Genomic DNA, 22518 nt, shown 5'->3' on the forward strand with positions numbered 1-22518 from the left:
CCTGTGAGATGGTGCTGTCCACTTATAGGGCAGGTCTTGGGCTCTTCAGTTAATCTTCCCTGGACTTCAATCACCCACACATATGATTTATTTTTCTAGGTACATGCCAATCCAATCAAGTTGGCAAGATTAACCACTACATACAGCAAGAAGATAATCTAGTTCTGAGAGACTGTGTGGTAACACCCTGCAAGGCCTATCCACTCAGATTCCTCTCATCTGTTCTGTACAACATTCCATTCCTTCCTGTAGCTCTTTCTGAAATGAAAGTCTTACAACCTTCTAGAAAAGTAGATGGAAGAATATTGTAAATTTTTATTTAAAATTTAATCTTAGTGTATGTGGGGGGTGGGGCAGGTAGGTGCATACCATAGTGCATATGTGGAAGCCAGAGACTAGAGGACAAATCTGTGGAGTCGGTTCTCCCCTTTCACCTTTACCTGAGTTCTGGGGATTGAACTCAGGTCACCAGGCTTGCACAATATATGCCTTTCCCTGCTCAGCCATCTCTTTAGCCCCAAAGAATTTCTTTATGGTTAGGTCTATGATAGTTTTCTCATTATGTAACAAAACACCCAACAAAAGTAACTGAATGAGAATGCCCACCATAGGATCATCTATTTGTATGCTTGGTCCCCTGTTGGTGGAACCATTTGGGAAGGATTAGAAGGTGTGGCCTTATTGGAGGTGTGTCACTGGGGGTAGGCTTTGAAGTTTCAAAAGATTCATAGGATTCCTAGTGCACTCTCTCTGTTTCATGGTTGTGGATCAAGGTATGATTTCTCAGCTATTCCTTCACTCCACCACCATGAACTCCAGCTTTCTGAAATCATATGCTTTCTTTTTTATTTTATTTTATTTTATTTTTAATTTTCCAGAGCTGAGGACTGAACCCAGGCCTTGTGCTTGCTAGGCAAGTGCTCTACCACTGAGCTAAATCCCCAACTCCCATATGCTTTCTTTTATAAGTTGTCTTGTTCATGGTGTTTTATCATAGCAATAGAATAGTCACTAAGACAACTTATTTTGGATGGTAGAGACATGAGGCACCTGGCCACATTGCACTTGCAGATGGGAATCTGCAGGAGGTGAATACTAGTGCTCACCAGCTTTCTCCCTCTTCAGTCCTGGACGCGAGTCCATGGAATGCTGCAGCCCACATTCAGGGTGAGTCTTTCTTCCTCAGTTATGCTTCTTTAGAAATGCCCTCATAGACAGGTCTAGAGGTGTGCCTCCTAGATGATTTAAAATCCAGATAGGCTGACAATGAAGACATGCTCTCACAGTTCAACAGAGAACCTGCTCTCTACTTGGTAAGGGGTCATGAGGCCTTTCAGGAAATTTCAGAACAGAGAGGATCTTGCCACACTCAATTCTGAACACATTCATTTTCACTCCTATGAATTCAAGTCTTCAAGGCTCATGCTCTGGTCTGGAATAAGAATCTTGTAGTCCAGACATACTGGGGGAAGAGAGGAGGATATTCATTGTCATCACACCAGACCTGTCAACAAGGGATCACTGCTAAGAGCTTGTTTCTCTGAGTTTTAATGTAGCCATCGGTAAGGTAACTGCAGCTGTGTGACGTTAGTGAGAACAGGTTGTAAAGCACTGCTCTAGGCTCATCCGAAAGGAGTGATAGTTCTCTTCTCCCGCCTAGACGAGCTTTTTATTTGTTTCCTTCCAGCTTTGCTTTTGTTTTTGGTTTGTTTTTATTTGTCTTGTTTACTGACCACAGCAGGTACAGTGGAAACGAATGCGTTCAGAATTGAGTGTGGCAAGAGCCTCTTTGTTCTGAAATTTCCTGAAAGGCCTCATGACCCCTTACCAAGTAGAGAGCAGGTTCTCTGTTGAGCTGTGAGGGCATTTGTTAATATTCTGACCGGCCCCTTGAAATCCCACCTCCTTGGTGCTGACCTGCGTCCTGATGTAAAAGCCTCATTCTAAGGAAAAACTCCTCCCCTTCCTCTTTCTCCTTCTCTTCTGCTTTTTCTCTCTCCTTGACCTCTCTCCTTCTCCTTCTCCTCTTTCTGTCTCTCTCTTTCCTGTATTTCTCTATTATAATAAACTCTCCACGGGTTTATTATAATGAATAAATAGTAATTCACTGGGTTGTGGATTACTGGCCTCACTGCCACCGCCGCCATGCCCGCATGGCATGCACCTGCCCAGCCCACCGCCGCATCTGCCCAGCATGTTTCCCTTCATGTGTGGGATACCTTCAGGAGTCCCCCCTCCCCACACAATAATTCATAATATTAGTGCCCAACATCAATCCCACTGCTTTCTCTTGCCCACCAGCAGTCTGAGGAGCGCTGGGATCCTGTACCACCTGCCATTTTTCAGGCTGGAGCACCGCCAGGGACTCTTCATCCTACCAGATTGGTAAGATTCCTCCCTTCCCTTCTGGCCATTTTCCCACAAGTGAGGATTCATCTCGTTTCACTGGCTGGTACCACATGTCTTTCGGGCTCTAAGCTCCTCAGCCCCCATCCCTATGCAACAGCATATGGAGATGGCTCGTGCCTGCTCAATTCCACAACCCATAGCCTTTGTTACGATGGTCCATTGGCTATCTTGTGCCATTCATTAGTCCTTGCTGACTCTGTGGGACGCTGGAGGTCAGATTCATCTCATTTTGCTCACTGGTACCACATGTCTTTTGGGCTCATAGCCCTTCAGCCCCCCCGCCCCCGTCCCTATGTGATAGCCTGTGCCCTCTCAATTCCATGGCCCACAGCCTTTGTGATGATAATCCATTGACTATCTTGCGCCATTATCGTTGGCCCTCACTGACCCTCTAGGACACCGAAGGTCAGTCCACTGGACCTTATACCTCATTGTGGAAAAATGCACCTATGGCCCCCTACCCCCACCACTGCAACCGACCCATAGCTTGGGTTCATTCCTCTGCGGTTGACGTCACCATGCTGCAGCCCGAGGGGTCCCTCTCTCCTGCCCAGCTGTACTGCTACTCCATTTCTCCGAGCTCCAATTCATTAACCATAAAAGCTTTCCAGAAAAACTTTTCTCCATCTTTTTTCCACAAAGTCTATTTCCTATGTGCAAATGGAAATGTATGATTAATATGGCTGTCTATATTTCTTTCTGACTGACTTAAATGCTTCAATTTATCTGTTCCTTCCTATGTGCAAATGGAAATGTATGATTAATATGGCTATCTATATTTCTTTCTGACTGACTTAAATGCTTCAATTTATCTGTTCCTTATCTGCTCAGTTTATTTTGGAAAAAAAACACATGAACACATGGTCAGGTGTCATATTTAATAGGGACAATCATGTGGTCAGGCAATGTCATCTTAAATAAGAGCAATCACATGATCAAGGTGCCATCTTAAATAAGGTCAAAACAGGCAGGTCAGGTGACCTTACCACCATCTTTACTCAGGGCAGCATGCTCCTATACTGGGATAATGTGGCAACAGTAATGCTTAAGAGACTTTAAATCTTTTTAAAATGTCATGTACTAGGTCTCTTGATAAATGATTCAGGATATAAATACCAGTTATACATACTTTTTAACACAAATCTGTAATTCTGCTAGAACTCAAGGGTATGAGTCTATTTCTGCTGTTTGCAGATACCCATTGTCTTCTCTTCTATGATATGGATTTCAGAACTGATTGATGATACCAATTTATCCAAAACTTTTCTTTTTCCTCACCTGCCTATTCCTGAGGATGGTATTTCTCTCCCTCCTGGTCTTTCTTTCCCAATCACTAAGACCAAGGGCCAAAAGGTTCCAAATAAATTCATAAATTTTAACTGTCATCTCTAGTCTATATTTCATCAGGCTGGCAGAAATATTGAAGCAACAGTTGTGGACCACAACCTGAAATGCTTTCCCTGCTACTGATGTCAGCAGAGATTCTTGTCTGTGTGATGTGGACTAGCCCAGCCAAACATAATTGTTTCCTGCCTCTACAGCCAGGTCAGATGACCACATGCCTGGGTTCCCTCCTCACCTTTGACTAGCCAGAGTTCTGACCACCTGTGGCTTGTTTCAGCTTGAAGCAGCTCTGGAGAACATGTCCTCCTGTGCTTCCTGTTCCCAGGACAGGCTAGAGGGCTAGGTTAAGGATGGAAACCCTGACATAGGGGATAAATAGGCTATCTAATGCCCACTGACATACCAGGAAACTAGACTCAATATTGTCAATTGATATTTTTTAATTTAAAATGGTTCTGCAATAAGACAAGACACTTGACCTTCTTTATGCAGAAAAGAAGAGGTATTATATAACCTTAAGAAATTATTATTTCTAGCCGGGCGGTGGTGGCGCACGCCTTTAATCCCAGCACTTGGGAGGCAGAGCCAGGTGGATCTCTGTGAGTTCGAGGCCAGCCTGGGCTACCAAGTGAGTCCCAGGAAAGGCGCAAAGCTACACAGAGAAACCCTGTCTTGAAAAACCAAAAAAAAAAAAAAAACACCAAAAAAAAATATTATTTCTATATAAATCATTCAGGATGGAGTTTCTGGTCTACTGAGGGTCCTTTCCTTTTCTCAGAGGGTCCTTTTCTCAGAGTTGGGCCATAACCTGACTCACAAGCCCCTTTTCTCCTGTTCCCATTTGGCCTTGGAATCTTTCCCTGTCACTCTTCTTTGCCTCCTCAGGAGACAGCTTAAGAAATAATTATTTCTATATAAGTCATTCAGGATTATAATCTGGCTGTATTCAAAGATCAGCCCCCTGTCCTTGCTAACTTCATTAAGCTGTAACTAACTGGGAAACCTGTATATTCAGATTTAAGTCATATATATGCCCTCAAAGTTATAAATATATCTAACAGATTTTGTTCCCCTAGTCCTCAAACACCTGTAGAGATCTGAGAATATGGCATTTAATACAAAAGCTTTTTATGATAAAGAGACATGTCAACTCCTGGCAGCATCCTGTATCTCCTCCAAGAAGATGGATGGCCACAGAAGAACTTCCACCCAGAAGCTCATGGCAAGGCTGACCATGAGCGAAAAGCTGAGATCCTGTCTAGACTGTAAATAAATGAAACAACAGAGGACTGGTTGCCCCATACTGCAAAGTCAAGGTGGGTCAGTCTCCCCAAATTTCTACTCCACAGAAAAAAATCTGTCAGAACTTCTGGGCTTATCAGCTGAACAAGTGCTGCCTTTGGGGCTTCTGCACACACACACCCAATGGCCATGGAGAGACTTGGGATTGCCACCTAGGTAGCTGGAAAACTTTCTCACTTCTCAAATTTATCCTTCTCAGTTCTGATGATGTTTGATAACTAGGGTATCAGTTTAACAGCCCCAGACTTCATGGTATAGGGTAAATTGGTTTCAGATATAACTCCAGAGGTTCAAAGTTTTAACAAACAGTTCTTAAGATTTTTTAAAAAGATTTATTTATTTATTATGTATACAGTGGTCTGTCTGTATGTATCCCTGCAGGCCAGAAGAGGGAGCCAGATCTCATTACAGATGGTTGTGAACCACCATATGGGTGCTGGGAATTGAACTTGGGACCTCTGGAAGAACAGCCAGTGTTCTTAACCTCTGAGCCATCTCTCCAGCCCCAGTTCTTAAGATTTTTAACCTTTTGCCATGATGTAAATCCATTCCAGTTGTCTTACAGATACCTACAGGCTCCTGGGGAAAGTTCTGCTACTGTATCAAGAAATCTGGTCTGATGAAAACTAACAATTTCCAAAGCCCATTTCTGACCCCACCTATTTTTCAAGCATATTTTGCAGGTTCACTCTTCCCACCTGACCTCCAGAGAAACAGCAGATGCCATGGCTTCTATACTCCTGATTTGGCATCCCATTTCCCACCAAGCTCCTGGAACACCACTGCTGCAACCTGCCTCCTCAGCTCCCTCAAGGAACGTTCCTGAGATCTTCTGCCATGCATGACTCCTGGTTCCCCTCACCTCACTTCATCCTTTGTCAGCTTGAAGCAGTCCCAGGAATTTAGTGCCCTTGTTCCCCCACTTGCTTCCATAACTCACCTCTTTTTATAGTAATCAAAATGGAGGAATGTTAATATTCTGACCTTGAAATCCTGCCCCTTGGGGCTGCCCTGCATCCTGACATAAAGGAAAACCCCTCCCCTTCCTCTCTCTCTCTTTTGCTCTCTTCCTTCCTGCCATGAGCATGAGGTGCACACACCTCTCTTTCTCTCTCTCCTTTCTGTCTCTTTATCTTTTATTATAATAAACCATTTCCACATGGATGCAGCGTCTGAGTTGTGAATATCCACCCGCGCCCAGCCGCCATGCCCACATGGCATGGGTCATCCACCAGCACACACTGCATCTGCTGAGCATGCCAGCATGTTTCCCTGCACATGTGGGATACCCTCAGGGTCCCCCATGCATAATTAATAACAGCATGGCTCTGGGACTAAGGCACTAAGTGGGTCAGTATGCATGTACTGATCTCCTTTTGAACTGATTCCAGAGGATATGTCTCTAGATAGGATGAAGGACCTACACACACACACACACACACACACAATCACCTACATTCATACATACACTGTAATGGTTATATGTATCAATTGCACAGACACATGCACACAAATGGTTACGTGTGTGAGATTAGGCTGAAGGATGCCTAGCTAGCTTGTAAGCATTATTTAGTGTCTATGAGGTTAGTTCTAGGAAAGGTAAGTACTTGGATAAGTAGACAAAGATCTACCTTTTTCAGGGTGGGCAGGCCTCATCCTGTTAAAGACCTACATAGAACAAAAAGGGGAAAGTCCAATGTACTCTCTTCAGGAGCTTACATACCCACCCTCTCCTTCAGCCTTCAGCAGCCTTTTCTCCAGGCATTTTGATGTTAGCTTTCTTGCTTCTCCAGTTTGGAGGTAGCATATTGTAGGACATCTTGGCTCCATAATAGTGCAAACCAACTTCTATAATAATTCTTCTTCCCTTATCCTGTTAGTTCTTTTTTTCCTCGGGAATCCCAAGTATTATACAGGGAAGGAAAGCTTCTAAGGAAAAGAGGGAGAGCCAAAGTTGACAATGAAGGTACAAACATAAACTTTTCCCCCAGAGTGGTATTATCCCACAGGATGGAAGATGGTACAACATCCCCATATGTACCAATCATAGCAAATATACAGCAATCTGTTTCAGATCCCAGTCGTAAACAGTCAGGTGCTGACTAGTCCCCTGCTAAGATGCAGAATAAGGGCACAGAAAGAAGTGATGTAGTTGAAGGGAGAAGGTTGAGTGTCATGCCGTTCCTCTGGGCACAGAGGGACCAGAGAGCTTCCTAAAATCCATATACCAAAGACTCTGGTTGACTTAGGAAAATACACTACCAGAAGGGCCTAGCAAGCATCTCAAGTTAAGAGGGGAACAAACTGAGAACACTTTTCCCCCTCCTTAGCTAAAAGTCAGGACTTTGGAAAATAAAAGATACTAAAGACTATAAATAACTGGGCACTGTGATGTGCACACCCACAGTCACTAAGCCTCAGGAAGTTGAGCTAGTGAATGAGGCAGAAGGATTTAAAGGAAAAAAGGCAGAGTACTGAGCCCCCACTCATTTCAATCTCAAGAATGTAGAAGTTGAAACACAATTTACTTTACCTTATTAATCTACCCAGGCAATTCAGAGGCCCCTGTAGCCACTACCTGAGGAGGCCCAACTACATTGGTGAGACCTTGGTATTGCTCAACTAGCTGGCTTGACAGGCATGCAGAATGCCAAGAATTTACAGGATCATAGAGGCTTCCACCCAGATTTCAAAGGATAGCCTAACAAAGCAGGCAACAGTTAGCAGGGCTGTTTAATCCCTGTAGGGTTTCCCCAAGCAAGGTGCAAGAAAATGTCACACCTGAGAAACAATGGGGACTGCAGGAAGGTGGAAATGCCATGCATAAGAGAGCTTCTATGGCCACAGGGAGCAAGCAAGCCACCTCCAGCACACAGGCTGTGTGGATTGTGACCAGCAAGGACAAGGGGGTGGGACTGGCCAAGTTCTTTGGTACTCACATCATGCCACCATGCTTCCAAATTCCTGACATGTGGCTACAAGAATTAATATTTGCTTGCTGAGTTTTGGTCTTGTTTGGGACTTAGCCTTCCTTGATACTCATCTACTCGTCTCTCTTGGACTGAGAATGTTTTCCCTGTGCCACTGTATAAAGAAGAATGTAACTACTTGATTTTCATAGGAGCTCACCAGTAACCATTTGCCATCTGTCAGAGACAACATTGGACATGAACTTTTAAGTCATATTGGAATAGATGAGGTCTTGGAGGACTCTTGAAAGTGGACTAAATGCATATTGAATTAGGATGAACATGATCCTTCAGGTACCAGGAGTGGAGTATTATGTTTGAGTATGAAATGTCCCTTTGGGCTCATATTTTGAAAATGTAGTCCCCAGATAGTTAGTAGTTTTTTGGCAGAAACTCCAGGAAGTAAGACCTAGTTGTAGGAAAGCACTGTGGAGAGTACCTTTGAACTGTGTGTCTTCTCCCTGGCACCTTCCTCCCATCTGCTTCCTGCCACCAGGAGTGAGCAGCTTTCCTTGGCCACCAGGTTCTCCCCTGATGTTCACCCTCATCTCAGATCCAAAGCCCTGGAGTCAACAGATCATGAACTGAAAGTCAATTCTCAGTACTGTCCCAGGGATAATGGCTAACAGAAAACAAATAGCAAAATGTGTATAGTCTGTGTCCATCGCACATACACCAAAAAAAAGTATCTTCTTTAAAAAAAAAAAAAATTAGGTGATAAGTCCATAAATGGTGGTGCTAAGTTCAGGAAAGGCAAATCTATACCCAAGAAGTGTTATGTTCCTATTAGCACAGAGCACTGTACCTTCCATGATGTATGACCAGAGCCAAATAGGGTCAACTTGCTAATGAGTGACTGGCAAGTCCCCTAGGAGAATGTATTATGCCAGGGACTCCTTATCCTTACCTGTCCTGGAACGCCACATGAGGGACTCTTCCAAGGTTGCAACAGGCCTTCTTGGTTTCAATGCCTGTTTGTAATTGTATGCTCACATTTGTTTCCAATTTTACCTTCAGTCAGCTAAAATAAACAGCTGACTTTAGAGTCTTCGTATACAGTTATTGCTCTAGTGACTTAGACAATCCATATATTCACATACTTGGGTTTCTCCGGCCATATCGTCTACTTGAATTTCACTTGTTGATGAGACCACTGCTATTCTTAATAACTATGATGACAGTACATACGACAGATTACTGTTAGTCACTCCTGGCAGAAGTTACCACTTCTTAAACATGTGGTCAAATCAACCCTTGAAACTAAGTTTTTAAATTATGAAATGGTTAAAAAATTTATAGTTTTTAAATTATGAAACGGTTAAAAAAAATTTATAGGAACCTGGCATGATAGAACACACCTGTGACCTCAGCACTTGGGAAGGTGAGGCAGGATTGCAGATTTCAGGCTAGGCTGGGCTATACAGTGAGAACATTTCTAATGAGTAAAAAATTAATATTAGACTACAATGAATTATTTAAGCCATCAACATGCTTTTTCTACCCTTCTCAATGCTAACATCTCAAACTACTATACAGATGTCCAAATCAACAAAATGTACTGCACGAGCCTTGTTAAATTCTATTATACAGGCAGTCATTGTGTATATGTAACACTATGCCATTTTGTTGTATAACTGAGCAAACACAGCCATGACTAAAACAACTTCCTATTATCGTTCTATAGCTACATCCATTTCCTCTCCCATTCCTGGTTGTTGGCAGTAATGAACCTGCTCTTCAGCTTCACTTCATGAATGCTACAGAAGTGAAATCCCAAGGTATGCATCCTGCTGAGATTTTTTTTCACTTAACACTTTTTTTTAAACCTAATTGTTGCATATATCAAGTTTCGCATTTAAAAACTGTAGACTTGAGGGGCTGGAGAGATGGCTCAGAGGTTAAGAGCACTGACTGCTCTTCCAGAGGTCCTGAGTTCAATTCCCAGCAACCACATGGTGGCTCACAACCATCTATAATGAGATCTGGTGCCCTCTTCTGGCCTGCAGACATATGTGCAGACAGAACACTGTACACATAATAAATAAATAAATCTTAAAAAAACAAACAAACAAACAAAAAAAAACTGTAGACTTGAGACAGGGTCTAGTCAGACGGGGTCCTGAAGGCCCAGACTGGCAGGAAGACAGCCATGGGTATGTGAGCCTTATTATAAGGAAATATGTGGTGAAGAAATGGGAGAGATAGAGAAGCAGCACAGTTTTTGTGCTGTAGAAAGATGCAGAAAGGAAAAAATGAAGACAGTGAGGAGTGGGCAGGTTTTGGAGACCTGCTTGCCACCTGGGGACACAGTGAAGGTGGTGAGGAGTAGATTGAGTAGGGAGGTCTGTTTGCCACCAGGGCAGGTGGGGGGCATGGTGATGTCCCAGCTGGGCCGCTGCCAAGGGCCAGGTCTGGGTCCCTGGTTCTACAGTAGCCAGGGTCTGTGTTGATACTCGTGATTCCGGTTGCTGAGTGTCATGCTGATTCCAGTGGGCTGGGCTACTTCTTGGGGTTGGGTTTAGGTCCACGAGCCATGCCGCCTCTGGGGCCATACTGATTTGGGTGGCCTTTGCTGCCACCGGGGGCCATGGTGACAACCAGGCCTAGGGTGCTGTTGAGGACCATGTCTGGGTCTGTGGTCCTACCACAGCTGCTGAGGTCTATGTTGATGCCCATGTCTCATGGTGCCACGAAAAACCATATGAAGCCTGGGGACTGGGTTGCAACCTGTGGCTTTGTTGGTGTCCAGGGGCCATGCTGCTGCCAGAGCCATACTGAATGAGTAGCCAGGGCTACCACTTGGAGCTAGCATGTCGACCAGGCCAAGCTGCTGCCTAAGGCCATGTCTGGGTCTGTGGCCCAGCTGCAACTGGGGTCTGTGTTGAAGTCTGTAGCCCAGGTTCTCACTAGGGCCCACACAGAGGCCTGGGATCTGGGTCAGAGCCTGCAGCTTGGTTGGAGTCTGGGGACGACGACTCAGCAAGGACCATATAAATAAGGGTGGCCTGTGCTGTCACTTAGGAACATGGTGTCATCCAGGCCCAGGCTGCTGCCAAGGGTCATATCTGAGTCTGTGGCCATATAGCTGCAGGATCCGGATTGACATATGTGGCACCTGTTGCCATCAAGCACCATGAGGATGGATGCCCAGGGTAAGGTCAGCCACCTGAGTCCAGATTGGTGTCCGAGAGCCAGGATGCATCCAGATCTGAGTGGTTTGAGCTGCTATACAATGTAATGGTGACATCAAGGCCAGAGCTGCAGCTGAGGACCATGCCAGGGTCTGTGGCCCTACTGCAGCTAGGGTCTGTGCTGATGTCCAATGCTCGTTACCATCGAAGGCCCTGCAGATACCCGAGATGAAAGGCCATGTTGTTGCCTCAGGGACATACTGCCACTGGGGCAGTGGTGACATACAGATCCAGCTGCTGCTGAGGACCATGTCGGGGTCCATGGTCCTACTGACGCTGGGGTCTGTGCTGAAGTCCAGGTCCTGCATTGCCACCAAAGGTCACATAGACACCAAGTCATAGGATTGCCAGAACCATTCCCACCTGAGTGGCCATTCCTTCCACCCAGGATTGTCATCTGGGCCCAAGCTGCTGCCAAGGACCATGTCTGGGTCAGTGGTCCAGGGGCAGCTGGGGTCTGTGTTGATGTCTGTGGCCTGTGTCACCTCAGGGGGCCTTAGAAACTATGTGAGATGAAATCAGAGGGCCATGCTGAACAGACTCTGCCCTTCACTAGCACTGGAAAAGCTGGCCTTGCCTCTTACTGGACACTACAAGAGAGCTGGCCTCTGCACTCAGGAAAGATGGCCCCCACCCCTCAGCACAGGTGAGGGTGAACTGACCCTGAGGGCATGCATGTAAGGGAGCTGAATCTACTCCCTTGCTGACTGACAAGCTTGGCTACCACCCAGGCCCACAGCCAGGCCCTGACCCACTCCAGCATCTACCCTATCTAGGAACTGCTAGAGCTTGTGAACGTACTGGTCCAATGGAATGATTCCCACATGATCTCCAAGACTCAGGGTGGCCACAGGATATCCCAGAGGAATTCTGGTGAGGATCCAGTGAGGATGGTGTACCAGAAACCAGAGGCCTTGAACCAGACCAGTGACTCATTGCAATGAACATTTGCCAGTAAAGCTGATGGGACAAAGGGGTGTATGTACTGTATGGCAAACAGAAGCCTCCAATGCCATCAGGACAAATGAAAATGTGTTGGAGAAGCAGGAAGAGAGAAGCAAAGAGATTTTTCTGTTGTTTTGTTTGGGGGGGGTTGTTTTTGCTTACTTTGTTTTGTTTTCTTTTGTGGGGCATGGCAGCGATGAGGGGAAGATATGAGGGGACTGGAGGTGAGCAGAATTGGGGTGCATGATGTGAAATTCCTGAAGAATCAATAAAGACATTAAATTAAAAAAAAAAAAAACCACAACTGCAGACTTTAGGCTACCAATATAGCAGTTTATCTATGGAAGGCTATTTGCATAGTTTCAAAATTTGAAACTATTATACAGAGTTGCAAAAAATGTGAATAAATGCCTGTGTGAAAATTGTCTTCTGTAGCATCCACAGCTGAGTACATGTATTGAGTGAGATGCTGCTATGGCTCCAATATGCTTTCAAGGCATCCCCAGCTATTCATGTTTGAAATCTGGTCCCCACTGTGATATTGATAGGTAATGTGATTTAAGCATAGTACAAAGAGACAAGATCACTGAGGACAATATCCACAAGAGGAATTGATCTACTTGTGGGATCCTAGGCAATACCTATTAGACAGTTGTCATAAAAAAGCAAACCTTGCTAGAAATGCCAGGGTCTAAGAGCAATCCCTGGGGAGGCTGAAGTAGGGCTGAGAGTTAACGTTAGTTTAGGTTACATACTAAGACCCTGTCAAAAAACAAAAACCAGGTGTGGTAGCACATGCCTATAATCCCAGACCCTGGGAGGTAGAGGCAGAACTGGGAATTTAGGGTCATCCCTGGCTATATAACAAGCCTGGGTTTACATAAGACCCCATCTTTCACCACCACCAACAAAGAGAATAAGGCTGATCACTAACTCACTGGTGTGCTCATACCTTTGGAGAGCTGAGAGGGTATCTGTGTCTTGACCTTGAACCTCCAGAACTGTGAACTAATAAACTTATTTTCTTTATAAAGTACCCTAACTCAGAAAACTTTTCATTAACAGAAAATAGGCACATAATAAGTTTTTTGTTGTTGTTTTGGTTTTGCTCCATTTCTACCAATTTCCAGAGTGCTGCTCCATTTTGTATGCACATCAGCAATTTAAGAGTGATCTAGGGGCTCAGCAGTTAAAAGCACTGGCTGCTCTACCAGAGAATCTGAGTTTGGTTCCAGAACCCATGTGGTGGCTCATAACTATCCTGGGGATCTGGTGACTCTTCTGACCTTTGTGGGTAGCAGACAGTGTAGATATATACATGTAGGCAAACATTCATATAATAATAGTGATTCAGTTTCTCCATTGTCAGCACTTAGTCTTATCACTACTCTTAGCCATTCTTATAGGTTTGGGAGCATAGGCCACCATCAGTTGTCTTTTTTTTAAATTTTTTTAGATTCTGTTCTTATGTGTATGCCTGATGCCCAAGGCCAGAAGAGGGTATTGGATTTCCTGGAACTGAAGTTGAAGACAAGTTGTGAGTCACTATGTGGGTGGGTGGTAGAAACTAAACCCAGGTCCTCTACAAGAGCAGCAAGTACTCTTAGCCACACAGAGCCACCTCTCCCGCTCATTGTTGTAGTTTTATTTGCATTTCAACGGCTAATGACACTGTTTAGTGTTGATCCATATATCCACTTTAGCAAACTATATCTTTTGAAGACTGCTAAGTACACCACTTAAAAATACTGTTTTCAGAGTATGTACCCCTGCCCCTTTTCTTGGATAGGGTCTCACCATGTGACTTTGCTGACTTGGAACTCACTGTGTAGACCAGGCTGGCCTCAAACTCACCAAGCTCTGCCTACTGAGCCTCTCTAGTACTGGGACTAATGGTGTCACCTTGTAAGGGAGATCATATACTCTAGCCTTTGTTGGGCTGTGAGTTCAAGTATTTCTGTCAATCTACAATCAGCTTTCTCATCTTTTTAACTAGGTTTTACACAAGTTTATTTTTTTCAAAGTTAAAGGGTATTAGATTGGCTTACACAATATAATCTGGATAGTCCAATAATGGCTTTCTCACATTGGAGAGGCCAAGAACTAGGTCAGTTCATAACTGTGTGCCTCAGCAATCCTAATTTAGTGCTGAAGGCCTGAAACAAGTTTTGGGGTTTTTTGCTTTGCTTTTTGAGACAGTTTCTCCATATAACAGCTCTGGATGTTCTGGAACTCCTTTGTAGATCAGGCTAGCCTCAAACTCAGAGAGGTCTGCCTGCCTTTGCTTCAGTGCTGGGATTAAGATGGGAGCCACCACCTGTTTTTGTGACAGGGTCTCAGTCTGTAGCCCAGTGCCAGGCTTGCTTCAAACTCACAGTGATCCTCCTGCCTGAGCCTCCCAAATTCTGAAATTATAGGTAAGAACACCACACAGCTCACTTTAACTTTTAATTTTAATGAGATCCAATTTAGCCAGTTTTCTTTTTTGTTAAACCTAAGAATTCTTTGGTCAAGTCCTAGATCCTGAAAATTTCCTTTTTTTTCCTAGACAAAAAATTCAGACAAGGTCTTGTAGTTTTCTTGGATGGCCTTCTGGACTCAAGCAACCTTGTTGCCACAGCATCCTCAAAAGCAGGTATTATAGGCACATGCCAACCTTGCCAGACTTTTCTATAACTGTTATAGTTCTAGCTTTATATGAATGCCTGCCCTGACCCAACCTTAACTACAAAGTATGAGATTTAGGTTGAGGCCCTGTAGTAAAAGAAAATAATAGCATCATTTATTGTAAAGGCTACTCTGATGGTTAATGCTGTCAAAGTGATAGATCTAAAATCACCTGGGGAGATGGGCCTCTGGGTATGTGTATGGGAGATTATTAATTGATGCAAGTACATATACCTACCTTGCCTGGCTGGGATCCTGAATTGTAACAGCATACATTCATGCTCTGCTTCCAGCTGCTTCAAGTTCCTAATACCTTGACTTCTCCATCATGGTGGATTTTATCTTGAACTGTGAGCAAAAATAAGCCTTCTTCCTTAAGTTGCTTTTGTCTTAGTATTTTTTCACAGCAACAGATAAAGAAAACTAGGACATCTGATCCTACTGAATTGCTATTGTTTCTCTGTAAATCAGCTATATCTGTATAGCTCTATCTGGATTTTCTATTTTCTTCCATCAATCTTTCTCCTCTGGCATTAACACACTCTTGATTATGACACTGTTGTAGTCAGGGTTATTCTTGTGATGAAACACCATGACCAAGTCAACCTGGGGAGGAAATGGTTTATTTGGCTTATACTTCCATATTACTATTCATCACTGAAGGAACTCAGGACAGGAACTCAAGCAAGTCAGGAGGCCAGATGCAGGAGCTGTTGCAGAGGAAATGGAGGGATGTTGCTTACTAGCTTGCTCAGCCTGCTTTCTTATAGAACCTGGACCACCAGCCCAGGGATAGCACCACTCATAATGGACTGGGGCCTCCCACATCAATCACTAAATAAGAAAATACTCTACAGCCTTGCCTGCAGCCTGATTTTGTGGAGGCATTTTTCTCAATTGAAGTTCCCATCTCTCAAATGACTCTAGCCTGTGTCAAACTGACATAAAACTAACCAGCACAAACACCTCCACAGTATCAACCCCAGGTCTTCTACAAGGCAAGAACTTTACCAACTAAATCTCCCAAAGGTCTCATGTAGCCTAATGCTGGCCCTAAACTCCTGAACCTCCTGCATCAGCTTCTGACCTACTGGGATTACAGGTGTGTGCCACCATAGCTGGATAAAATTTTCACCTCACAGAGTATACATATTCGGGCACACTTATACCTAAGTCTTCTTTTGTTGTTGTTAACAATCACAAAAATATTGTATTTTTGTTAATCTTGTAATAATGCAACTTTATTGAATTAATTTATTATGAATCTTATTGCCTTGAAGTTTTATGGGTAGGGAATTATGTCACCTGTACATAACTACTTAACTTATAATCTGCCTGATGCATGGGGGAGAAGTAGAGTAAGAAATAAGTATATTTTCTTGCTTATAGCTTATAGTACTGTTGCCTAGCAGAGAGGAGTGCTTATTTTTCTCCATCTGAGATACCAGACTTTAAAAGTAAGTATGACGCTAGGTACTATGGCTTCAGTGCCTCTTAAAGACCCATATTTAAAGACTTGTTTTGTGGGAAGGTGAAAGTGTTAAGTGGCGGAAACTTCTGGAGGTCTTTAGTCAGGGGCTTACCTTGAAAGGGTCTGTGGAAACCAGCCTTTCCTCTGGTCTGGTTTGCAACCTGACCATTTTGCTCCTACCTGTTCCTCACTACATTGCTGTCCTTTCCCAGATGAACAGGAGCTAAGCCAGAAAGCAAAGAAACTTCGGTTTTTAGTATACTGGGTTTAAACATGAACAGGTATTAAATTCTGTCAATCGCCTTTTCTGAGTATGTGTAATTTTCTTCTTTAGTCTGTTGATAAGAGTGAATGACACTTGTTTCTTGAAATTGAACCAGTCTTACATAGATGAAATAGCTCATAAACTGGGAATTGTAAAACTTTTGAACACTTAAAAATTTTCCAGTGAAACCACTAAGGCTTAAAGGAACCTTTCTCAAACATGACTTCTAAGCTACTGAATTTAAATCAAGTTGTTAGCAGTGTTTTGTTACTTTAGTAGCTACAGAGCTAGTGACTTGTCTGAGGTTCACCAATTTTTATCACCTCTAAAGAGCAGTTTGTTTCATTAACTTTTCTACTGTTTTTCTATTTTCACTGGTTATTGTGTCTTTGCTTGCTTTGGGTTTAGTCTGCTCTATTTTTCTAGCCACCTCCCTTTGTACTGGAACCTTAAGGTAGGAACTTACCTGTTGTGGTATAGAATACTTGTTTAACTATGTAAAGGTGTGTTGCTTTTGTTTATGCTGTATTTTTTTCTTTTTAATGTAAAGACGTGTTGCTGTTTCACCTTGCCTAAGGTACCTGATTGGTCTAATAAAAAGCTGAATAGCATATAGCTAGGCAGAGGAAAGATAGGCAGAGCTGGTAGGCACAGAGAAAAGGGTGCCAGCCAGCTAGGAAGCCAGACACAGAGGAAGGAAAGCAGGATGGATAGTATGTAGATGAGGTAAAGAAGTCTCAGGGCAGCACACAGATTAATAGAAATGGGTTAATTAAAATTAAAAAAAGCTAGCCAGAGACAAGCCTAAGCTAAGGTCAAGCATTCATAATTAATAGTAAGTCTCTGTGTCATGACTTGGGGGCTGGCAGTCCAAGAAAGCCTACTACACTTACCTGGTTATTTTGAGATCTCTTTTCTCATTTAAGCATTTCACTATCTGCATGGAGTATTTATGTGTGTTGTTTAATCCTCCAACGTTTAGTGGTTTTCTGGCTGCTATTCTGTTACTGGTTTCTAGTTTAACTCTTATCATGGCTAGAGAACATGGTTTATTTTGTTGTGTGTTCCACAGGTACTTGAATGTGCATTTTAAAACTGTTAGGTGGAATGTGCTATAAATAACAATTAGACAATGTTGATTGGTAGAGTTGCTTTTGGTAGAAATCTTAGTTACATGCTACTTCACAAACAACGTAAAAAGCTTATAGTAGTACAACTTGACTTTACTTCCTAAGGCGCCTCTTTAACAGTTATTTACTTCCCTCCGTGCTTAATTCTTCGTGTCTAAGCCACTCAGGGAGCACTTAGCACAAGCTATGCTGTCATGTAGTATTTTATGCTTATGTTCTCATATAAGTCTCTCAGAAGGACAAAGCACATTTTATACATATATGCTCTATCAATACATACACTCGTATATAAACTTCTAAGTTCAGCATGTACCTCAGAAACCTAAATACAGGTGTCATACACTGTTTTACTTATGAAGATTTATATGTCAGAGCCAAGTGGTAAGTCACAGTATATGGAACTTATTTGAATCTGGGTTCAGACGCAGTTTTGTTTTTTTTTTTCCCGAGACAGGGTTTCTCTGTGTAGCTTTGTGCCTTTCTTGGAACTCACTCTGTAGACCAGGCTGGCCTCAAACTCACAGAGATCCACCTGCCTCTGCCTCCAGAGTGCTGGGATTAAAGGCGTGCACCACCACCGCCCGGCTCAGACACAGTTTTAAAAAGAGTAATATATGTTATTTGTAATTCAGGGAGGGTAGAGAAACATACAGATCCCTGGGGCTTATTGGCTACTCAGTCTAACTGAGGCAGTGAGCTTTAGGTTTAATGAAAGAATCATCTCAAAAATTAAGATGGAAGGGATAGAAAGACTACTTTTCCAGAGGACGCCAGTTGAACTCCCAGCACCCACATGGCAGCTCACATCTGTCTGTAACTCTGGCTCCAGGGGATCTAATACTCTCTTCTGGCCTCCAAGGTCATCAAGGCAAACATGTGGTGCAGACATACATTTAGGCAAAACAACACAAAACTTTTTTTTTTTTTTAAAGGAAAAAAAAAAGATAGAAAAGGAAAACACTGTTGTTGATTTCTCCACACATGCACATATAGGCAAACATACCCCCCATCCCTGACCTGATATACACAAATGAAATAAATCTGAATTAGACTTTTGTTAAATAGGATTTTTTGTTTGTTTGTTTTATTTTTTGACACAGGGTTTCACTGTGTAACAGCCCTGGCTGTCCTGGAATTCATTCTGTAGACCAGGCTGACCTCGAACTCAGATCCACCTGCCTCTGCCTCCCAAGTGCTGGGAGTAAAGGTATGTGCCACCATCACTTGGCTAGGAATATTTTTAATGACACTGGTTATGACCTAACATTTATGGGTAGAATGACATAATTAGATTTATTTAAAAATATTTTATTACATAACATACATAGATTAGTGCGTGTACACATGAAGGTGCACATGCACAACATGTTAGTGTGCATGTGGAGGTCAGAAGACAACCTGTGGCAGTCAATTCTCTTACCATGAGGATCCCAGGGGCCAAATTCAGGTCTTCTGATTCAGTGACAAGCAATTTACTTGCTGGGCCATTGAGATGGCCCAAGATTTACTTTTAGGTAATATATAAATGACATTGGAAATGATACAAATCTGTACATAAGAATAATTGGAGTTGAGTTGATAATTGGTTAATTAGTACATGGGCATATGAAACTATGTTAATTAGTAAATCAGCATAAATATCCTGTTATGTCTTTTTATTGTTTGATAGTTTCTGTAATCAAGTAATACCAAACTCTAGTCTTGAACTTGCAATGGGCTGAGACTGACCTTCATCTACTGATCCTTCTACCTATACTTCTTGAGTGCTGGGTTTAAGAGTATTAGCTAACACACTAGGTTTATGAGGTGCTTGGGATTTGAACTCAGAGCCTTATGTATGCTAGGCAAGCACTCTACCAACTGAGCTACATCCTCGGCCCCCATTACATTTTTAAAACATTGACTACAAAGGTGCAGTTCTGGAAAGGCAAGTTTCTACAGCATTCTATAACAGAGAAAGTAATAAAATTCAAAGATTTTATAGTAAGATGGCTGGCTCACTTGGTAAAGGTACCTGCTGTCAAAGCCTGAGGACATGAATTCCATTCCTAGGATCCACATACAAGCCATGGTACGTACGTACACACACACACACACACACACACACACACACACACACACACACACACACTCTTTATAAATCTCCACCAGTAAGTAGAAACTGTTAGGAACATGCACATCAGGATTAAAGGAAGGATAGACAATAGTTCAAGATTTTCTGAAAATATCAAGGACAAACAGAAAAGTATATGCATATAGATGTGTGTTTTTAAACCTTATAAAAAATCTTCTGCACCTAGAGTCCCATACGGGAAATTATTTGTGACACATAATAGTCATTATTGGTTATTAGAATTAAATAACCCCTCCTCATCACTTTCATGCTTCAGCAGTTCCTTTTACTTTCAATTTCAAATCCTGACACCTTAGGAAAGTAGTCTTTTCCCAGACAATTAATTAAAAGGAAGTAAGACTTTCCTACTAGGACCTAAAAATAAAGCCCAAAACTGACCCAGACAAGATGAAGTCTAAAGCTTCCTTAGTTGCAAATGTTGGCCCTTTATTCTCCTGCAATTTAGTATCTCTTTTTGTTACCTCTTAACTCCAACAGCCTTGAGATCCACAAGCCAACATTTCCCTCTATTTCATGTATTTATAATGTTGCTTGGGCTGTGGTTAACTCTGAACTCAGTGTGCAATTCGATTAGAAGGCGGTGTGTGTGTGTGGGGGGGGGGGAGCTGATATAATCTTCACTTTAGAAACATTTAAAAATTATTATTTTATGTGTATGGGTATTGTCTGTATGGATGTCCGTGTACCACAAGCACGCCTGGTGCCAGGGAAACCAAAAGACTGTGATGGATCTCCTGGAACTGGAGTTAGATGGTTGTAGACCACCATGTGGGTGCTAGGAATCAAACCTGGGCCCTCTGGAAGAGCAAAACGTGCTCTTAACCTCCGAGCCATCTCTCCAGCCCCAGATCTTCACTTTTTGTTGGCTGTGTAGCATAACCTTTTGTGCTGTGGTAGGAATGAAGTACCTAATGTGAGATTTTCTGAGTTGTTGCTTCCCTCCACTCATCATTTCCTTATTATTAGTTATAAAGAAAAGCTGAGGAATCAGACATGAAATTAACTTCAAGTCAGCAGACATGTCTGAAATATGGACTGACTAGGCAAGAAGGGGTCTTAGCATCTATCTAGAAAACATTTGATTATTTTTTTAGTGCCTTTACAACTTCTTACACATTATTCAGATGGCTTAAAACTTATCTCTGAAAGTTCATAAAAAGTAAAAACTGCTTTGTATACCTAAACTAATACTTCCATGATTTGGCAGGTGCTTTTTACAAACAGAAAAAAAAAAAAAATCTTCCTAATATTTAACAATTAAGCAGTATTTTACTCGAACTTACCTTGGCTAAACATGATGTCATCTCATTATACAGAAAAACTGAACACAAGAATCTGACCTGTATACATGGATGGCTGAGACAAAGTATCACATCATGCTATTACTTCCAGTAACACACAAAGAACTGCCAAATATCCTAAATCACAGGGTTGTAGAGAAGAGCTTTGTCTATAATCAGAGGCAAGCAAGTCTTTACAAATCAACACAAACACAACAGTGTTGAAATATACAGTAGGAACATTTATTTTAACACTTCTAAAAGTTATCTTTCCATGCCTGATGATTTGATATAAAAATCAAACCCATCATACTTTTCCCATCAGTTTCTCTACACCACGGGCAATCAGAAATTTGTACAACATGAATATGTTTCTGAAACAGAAATTACAAATTAAATGATAACAGAAATACACAAATCAACTGGACCCTAAATGAATTTCTAGTGAATTTTTTCCTCCTTTTCCCCATCACCTAGAGCTTCGTTCTTCAGTTTCATTCTGCTCCTTTTCCTTTCTTTGCTTGGCCATGAACTTCTGTTAAAAGCAATTTTCAACATGAAACATTTGTTAGATGTTGTTTGCTATGTGTGCAATCCTAAATGTATCTCATTATATTTATAATTTAAAGTAGACTTAATTAACATTGATTCCTTTCACTAATCATCCTTCTGACATTTGATGATATGCCAGGCATTATGTTTGGGGCTTGGGGATTTAGTAGTGGACAAGACAAATAAAGGCATTTTTTAAAGTGCTTACACTATAATAAAGGAACTAAAGAAAAGAAAAACTGAAATCACTGTAGGTGACAGTAATCAAAATTATAACAAGAAGAAAGAAGCGTGCTCATGTGCCTGTTCTTGGGTTTGATCCTTAGCACCACAAAATTAAAACAGTAACAGAGAAACTATGGAAGGTTCATCTTTTTTGTAGATTTAAGATAGAGTTTGCTTTCTTTTCGAGTTGATCTTGTATCCTGCCACTTTACTAAAGGAGTTTATCAGCTGTAGGAGTTCCCTGGTAGAATTTTTGGGGTCACTTATGTATACTATCATATCAATGCTTTCTTTTCTTTATTTTTGGTTTTGTGAGGAAGTTTCTCTCTATGCAGTCCTGGCTGTCCTGAATTCACTCCATAGACCAGGCTGTCTTCTAACTCACTCAGATCTGCCTGCCTCTGCTTCCCAAGTGCTGAAACTGAAGGAGTGTGCTACCACAACTGGCTTTGAAGTTTGCTTTCTTAAGCAAAGGCCTTTCTTAGCAGCTAATATTTGAGTAGAGACCAAAAGATAGGAAAAACTGGCCACATAAAAGGAGGGACACAGGAATAGTAATTAAGGCAATGGCATAATGGCAGCTGAGTTCTCAGGTACAAGGAAGAAAAGAGTAACAAGATAGATTTCAGAGATA

At 42.3% G+C, this 22518-nt stretch overlaps 1 protein-coding gene across 2 annotated transcripts in view; it reads right to left on the minus strand.

The window, feature by feature from the left end:
• Positions 1 to 21328: 21328 nt before the first annotated feature.
• Positions 21329 to 22518, minus strand: part of Znf638 (zinc finger protein 638) — a 69375-nt gene continuing 68185 nt past the window's right edge. For both annotated transcript variants that reach the window (XM_059258096.1, XM_059258097.1), the window contains one exon: positions 21329 to 21642. In XM_059258096.1, coding sequence (XP_059114079.1) covers positions 21577 to 21642 — 66 coding nt within the window. In that variant the 3' untranslated portion in view covers positions 21329 to 21576. The remainder of the gene's footprint in view (positions 21643 to 22518) is intronic.

The sequence above is a fragment of the Peromyscus eremicus genome, chromosome 3, assembly GCF_949786415.1.
Source record: "Peromyscus eremicus chromosome 3, PerEre_H2_v1, whole genome shotgun sequence".
In the NCBI taxonomy this organism is placed as follows: Eukaryota; Metazoa; Chordata; class Mammalia; order Rodentia; family Cricetidae; genus Peromyscus; species Peromyscus eremicus.